Source organism: Sander vitreus, chromosome 2 (assembly GCF_031162955.1).
Source record: "Sander vitreus isolate 19-12246 chromosome 2, sanVit1, whole genome shotgun sequence".
Lineage (NCBI taxonomy): Eukaryota > Metazoa > Chordata > Actinopteri > Perciformes > Percidae > Sander > Sander vitreus.
The window spans coordinates 16,504,987-16,510,986 of NC_135856.1; the positions used below are offsets into that span (position 1 = coordinate 16,504,987).

Genomic DNA, 6,000 nt, shown 5'->3' on the forward strand with positions numbered 1-6,000 from the left:
GTATGTAAACAGGACTCAGTCCAAGCATCAAGTGGTTTTTGCATGTTATGGTCACTGATTGACTCAGATGTTGGTGAGATGATGGATGAAGGGTTTGAACCTAATTGATTGTTTTTGTTTGCCAATCTGACTTCCCTTTTTTCAGTGTCTGTCTGTTTCAGCTCTTGTTACAGAAACCTTTGTATAATGATGTAATGATTTAGCAATTGTGAATTTATAAAAAGAAGACTGCTTTAGAGTAGTAAAATATCCACTATTTAACTTGAATTAGTTGGTCAAATCTATATGGTAACTTGTGTGCTGATACTGTGTATTTTGCCAATTTGAGGTAATGTTTCCGTGTGTCATTGTGCTTGGCTTTGTGCAGATCAGGGAAGAGCTGCGAGCCAATGGAATCGATGTTTACCCTCAGAAAGAGTTTGACGAGGATGCAGACGACAGGATGATCAATGACAAAATCAGGGTACGTTCACAGACTCAGTTCAATAGACGGTATCCTCTTGTGGCTCCAGCATTTGACATAGCAATTACAAATGTGTATTTTCAAACTAATAATGTTAAATTCAAGCCTTTGTCAAATGTAATTAACATTTTTTTTTAACTTTTTGTCTCCTATTCTTTTCTGTATTTATTTTCTGTAGTAAAAAAGTCAATTGCAGCATCTTGTTCTAGCAAAGGTGAACAACCAAAAGCATGACCTGAAAACAAATCAGCAGCAGTGCTTCAATGACTGTGTGTGTGTGTGTGCGTGTGTGTGCGTGTGCGTGTGTGTGCATGTGTGTGCCTGTGTGTGTGTGTGTGTGTATGTGTGTGTGTTTGCATGTGTGCACTCAACAGGAGATGATCCCTTTTGCTGTTGTGGGCAGTGACCAGGAGTACCAGGTGAACGGAAAGAAGATTCTGGGAAGGAAAACAAAATGGGGCACCATAGAGGGTAATACACGTGGATCTAAGACACACACACACACACACACACACACACACACACACACACACACACACACAGCTGGTTACTTGTCCTGCCAAACAGACAATAGAAAATGATTTATCAGGCAGAATAATATATGTTTCCCGACGGTCTAAACACATAACCGCATCGGTTAAAGCTGAAATCCACTTGAGACAAATCCATTGAGGTTTATTAATAATTCTTAACTTTATATATTACAGATTGGCATAATAATATTATAATGTCCATTTACATGGGGGAATTTGTTCAAACACTAAAAGGTCTCATTTACCACACTCACAACTGGGTCACACCTTTTAGTTGACAGGCCATCTAATTTAATCATTCTGATAAATAATAAAATCACGTGCAGGCTACCCGGTAAGTTGATGGCATTTATGCAACGTACCAGCAACAACACGGTGAAACAGCTTTGCATGACAACACAGATTCGCAATTTCGGTGTATTTTCAACATGTGGAAATTACAAACTACAGCTTTAAAATCTGGCCAGCTGGTAAAACCATCTGTTCTTTGACTACCAGGCATTTGTTTACATACATATCTCTGAGTCTGTAACTAGGGACATGTATGAGACAAGGGGAAGAGATTTACAAGGACTTTCTGTGTCCTTTGGGATAACACAGAAACACTGCCTCACACACACTTGTATGCAGCAACTGTGATACAGTTTACATTTGTTGGCCTGTACTGCATGCTCACACTGCCAAGGTTCTTAGCCAGTGAATGTCCTCACCTCACCCGGTGGGGGGGTGTGTGTGTGTGTGTGTGTGTGTGTGTGTGTTTGATTGAAGGACAAAAAGACAGCTGGAGGAGGCCTGGACAAGGGACTATCAATAAAAATAAACATTTTTTTATATCTTGTAAATTATTCCTGCTTGTCAAGCTGCTTGTCTAGTTCATCTGTGATTCAGGGTGGTTAGGAAGCACCTACTGGTTCACTGGGAATGTGACCTTTTAAAGACATTGTGAGAAGTAAATATAGCTACGTTAAGTCTGCTCAGGGACTGTTCAACTCTTAAAGTGTGGTTGAAAGTAACTAAGTACATTTACTCAAGTTCTGTACTTCAATACAATTTTGAAGTACTTGATTTGAGTACTTGTATGTTCTGCTACTTTATACTTTCACTCCACTACATTTCAGAGGTAAATATTGTACTTTTTACTCCACAACATTTATCTGACAGCTGTAGTTAAATAGTTACTTTTCAAATTTAAGATTTTACAATAAATCATACGACAAACTTAAAGAATACAATACAAAGCCTCCTACAAAAAAAACCCAGATGTCTAGTTGTGATTTGTTGGCAGTTCCACCGAAGAGAGATGTCACCTCTAAATCTCTCATAAATCTCTTTATTTAACTAACTAAATATATCATTTAGAAATAAAATGCAGATAGCGATAAAATTATCCAATATTTCACAAATATTTTTTTTAAAGACTACAAATTGGTGTAGCAGAAATGTTTGTTTTTAGTAGTAGTAAGTATTACATTGGTCCCACATGAACCTCAGAAATGCATTTCGTTCAAGCTTAAACAAGGCTGTTGTACTCCCTGAAAAGATGACATTTCCGAGCTAGTACCATGGATCCTTTTAGTGTTAAGAATTTGAAGGTGACTACTACTCTCTCAACAGGCATTATGAAATTAACTTCACAGAACGGCAGGGGCGAGAGAGGTGAAGTACATGGATTGTGGGACAAATGCCGTCTTGTCCAGCTGAAAGAACAATGGCTCCTTTCTAGTAGAAAGTGGTGGGAGAGAGGGAACACGGAAAAGGAGGAGAGAGGAAGCTGCTGGTCTGTTGGACTTTTCGGCACCGACATAATTTAGGCCTCAGAGGAGAAGTCTCTATATATATCCCAAGTGGAAAAGAAACTGTTTATTTTCAAGGATTGGAGAAACGATTAGAGAAGGAGGGAGGAAAAAGAGTAGACATGCATTTAAATGTATATATTGTACTGTATATACTGTAGGTACGAGTAGAGAGTGGAGATACCAGCAGTGCAGCTCGTTTCAAGTTAGCAGCATCTTCCTTCGACGCCACTAATCAGCGCTCACAGACCCGGCAGTTATTCTGCTCTCCTCTTTTCAAAGAGAGTTTAATTTCCTGCCCATGGATTTCAAAGCTTTACATAAATAGCACCCTCCTTTTTTCATTTACACTCTTGACATAATCTATAATTCAAACATGTGTTAGCCCTACTGGAGGCACCAGCGGCTTGTCACAGGGAGTATGTTAAAACGTCTCACTTAAAGTTTTCCAATATAGAGGAGAGCCGAGATGTATTAAATTACTCCAAAGTGGAGGAGTGTGTTATCTTGGCTTAAGAAAATTGCTGGAGATGTCATGTTAGAGGATGCCCTTCAGTTGACTTGTGAGCAACACTGCCATTTTGTGGTGTTTTGAGGAATGGCAAGTAATCTGGAATAGAAAGGATAATATTTAGTTATCTCATTTCATTTGTTGGACATCTTTTCCCTGTGTGTGTGTGTGTGTGTGTGTGTGTGTGTGTGTAAAGTAATTTATCTGCTGCATAAAAACAGTCTGATGTGAGTCTCTCTTAAGTTATGTAATTCAACTAATATTTCTTATTTTTTTCTGTCTACAGTTGAGAATATTGCACACTGTGAGTTTGCTTACCTGCGGGACCTCCTCATCAGGTGAGCTTGCATTATAAATCTAGAGTTTATTTTATAAACAATATATATGAAATGATATAAAAGACTTGCTATGGACCAAGCCTCTTGCTTAATTAGAAGCAACTCACTTTATTTGTTGAAATGAATTGGAAACAGCACAGAGATTCTATGACGCTTCACTTCCCTACTAAAATCAATACTAATGAAATTATTTTAGATGGGTTGAGTGCTTCCCTAGACAGTGTCACAACAGGCATTTCTACAAAGGCTCTCTATTACATGTTAGCATTTGAGTTGCTTGTTAGTACAGGAGTCTAATCTATGCCTGCCTTTAGGCAAAAACAATGGTTCTCCAAACCTTTTCAACTAACAATGACTAGGTCTATTTCATTGGTAACATATTGTCAAAACAAATCATATTGATTTTATCTGTCAATTAACAAAAAAAATATTACATTTAATAGTATAGGTTTTTTTAGAAGAATCTCAGCGTACGATAACTTTCCCTTGTAGATGAAGTTGTCCAGTGTGGGACAGCTAGCGTCCCCTATTCACAAAAAGCTAACAGTTAATGCAGCACTCTCTTGGCCTGTGCCATGGCACCCACTTTGGGAATCAAAGACTTATAAAGTAACACAAGAAAACATATTTTGCTTGTTGTAGGCGTTTTGCTGTTACGCTATAGTCAATACTTACTGATGTTGTAATTCTGTTTTCTGTCTTTCAGGACACACATGCAGAACATAAAGGACATCACAGGCAGCATCCACTATGAGACATATCGTGTCCGCCGGTTAAATGAGTCCAACGGCCATTTCAGCTCACACCCATCTGACAATCCTGCTGATCAGCCAAAGGCCAATGGTCAGCCTGAGGGGCAGCCCAGCGCCCTGCAGGCCAACGGAGTGGCTGCTCAGCATGAAGCCCTCTCCCACGAAATGTAGAGCCAATATATGACATCAGGACACAGCCAGGCACAAAACATACATGTATTCTGTATACATAAACAAGCCCACATGCACACAAACACACACTCATGCTGTGAAGCCCTTTTCTGGAAGGACCTTTTTCTGCCCGAGAAAGCAACCTAACCACAGGAAGTTCCAAGACACATGATTCAGAGTAAATCCCAACATTTTCCTTTAGTGAGCAAAATTATGTTTTACCTGTAGATCCACATACTGTACAGAACACCCCTTGTTTTGTTCTCCCCATCTTCCTGATTGCACAATGCAATTCTACATTCAGGATTGTTTACAATAAACCAAAAAAGTTAGGTAATGGATAAACAAAAGTAAATCTATACATATCTCATTACTGAGCTCTGGCTGCTTGGTTTATTTTTAGAGCACTCGCTGGCAGTCAGGACTGCAGTAGAGTGCAGTATCCATGGAAGTAAGATGTAAGGAAACCATCGGTGGAGGTTTTGATCAAAATGAAGTAGTATGATGGAAAAAAGAGTGCCCATAAGAGAAAACAAAGCCTGTTGTGGACAGAATACCTTTGCAGGATCTTGGGGTGGCAGGAGGTTTCGCCATGCAGGGCTGCCCAGATGAGGAGGAATGGCAAACAGTAATTCAAAATGAAGTACAGCATATCAGATGAAATTAGCTCTTAACTAGGATTAACTGTTAGTGCCACTGGCCTGGTCTGCTTTGTGTTGTGGTGTATAGTTTATTATAGATACTAGGGTTAAGTAGGGATACTTAGATTAGGTTTATAGTGTCATGGAGAAAGCAAAGATATTGTTGACACCTCCGCACTGCAAAATAATAATAATAAAAAACTAACCGTGGCAGTGTGGAGCAGCTTTCGGAGAAATTAGTCCCATTGTCATTTTTCCGTTGTGTTATGTTTTTAAAACCCCTTTTTGCCAAACCATCCTGTCTCTTTCTATATAATGCCAATGTTGTGTAATACAGTCATACCTTGCATTTTATATTACTCATTCACTATTGTATTTTTATTGCAATTCATGTTCTAATATTATATACAATGGGAGTTGTAAAGTCTGTACAACTGTTGTCCCATGCAGCCATTTTGTCCATTTTGTTTTTCTGACTGTAAACCAAATAAAAGTAATTTTTTTGGTGTGTCCTAAAGAGAAGCACATGCAGTATATAGAATTGATTTATGAATAGGTATTTATGTGCATGTTAAGTGTAATCTGTTTAATTCAACTTTCATTCCAGCTGTTGGCTTCCAGAGGTATGTTGCAGGTCTACAGTGATGATCTTTTATCTTTACTAAGTGTTTATTTCTTGTGGCCTGTATTCACACAGTATGTTGTACCCTTTTGGCTAAGCTGCACTATAACTTGCACCAAAGTGCAAACGTTGTCAATATTTGTACATTGAATATTCACAATTACAACTGATCCTGC

General features: G+C 38.6%; 1 protein-coding gene across 6 annotated transcripts in view; it reads left to right on the plus strand.

The window, feature by feature from the left end:
- The window catches only part of septin9b (septin 9b), a 70,043-nt gene extending 64,319 nt beyond the window's left edge, over positions 1-5,724 (plus strand). For all 6 annotated transcript variants that reach the window (XM_078280392.1, XM_078280383.1, XM_078280374.1 and 3 more), the window contains 4 exons: positions 368-463; positions 838-934; positions 3,587-3,638; positions 4,345-5,724. In XM_078280392.1, the coding sequence (XP_078136518.1) occupies positions 368-463; positions 838-934; positions 3,587-3,638; positions 4,345-4,561 (462 nt within the window). In that variant the 3' untranslated portion in view covers positions 4,562-5,724. The remainder of the gene's footprint in view (positions 1-367; positions 464-837; positions 935-3,586; positions 3,639-4,344) is intronic.
- The last annotated feature ends 276 nt before the right edge of the window (positions 5,725-6,000 follow it).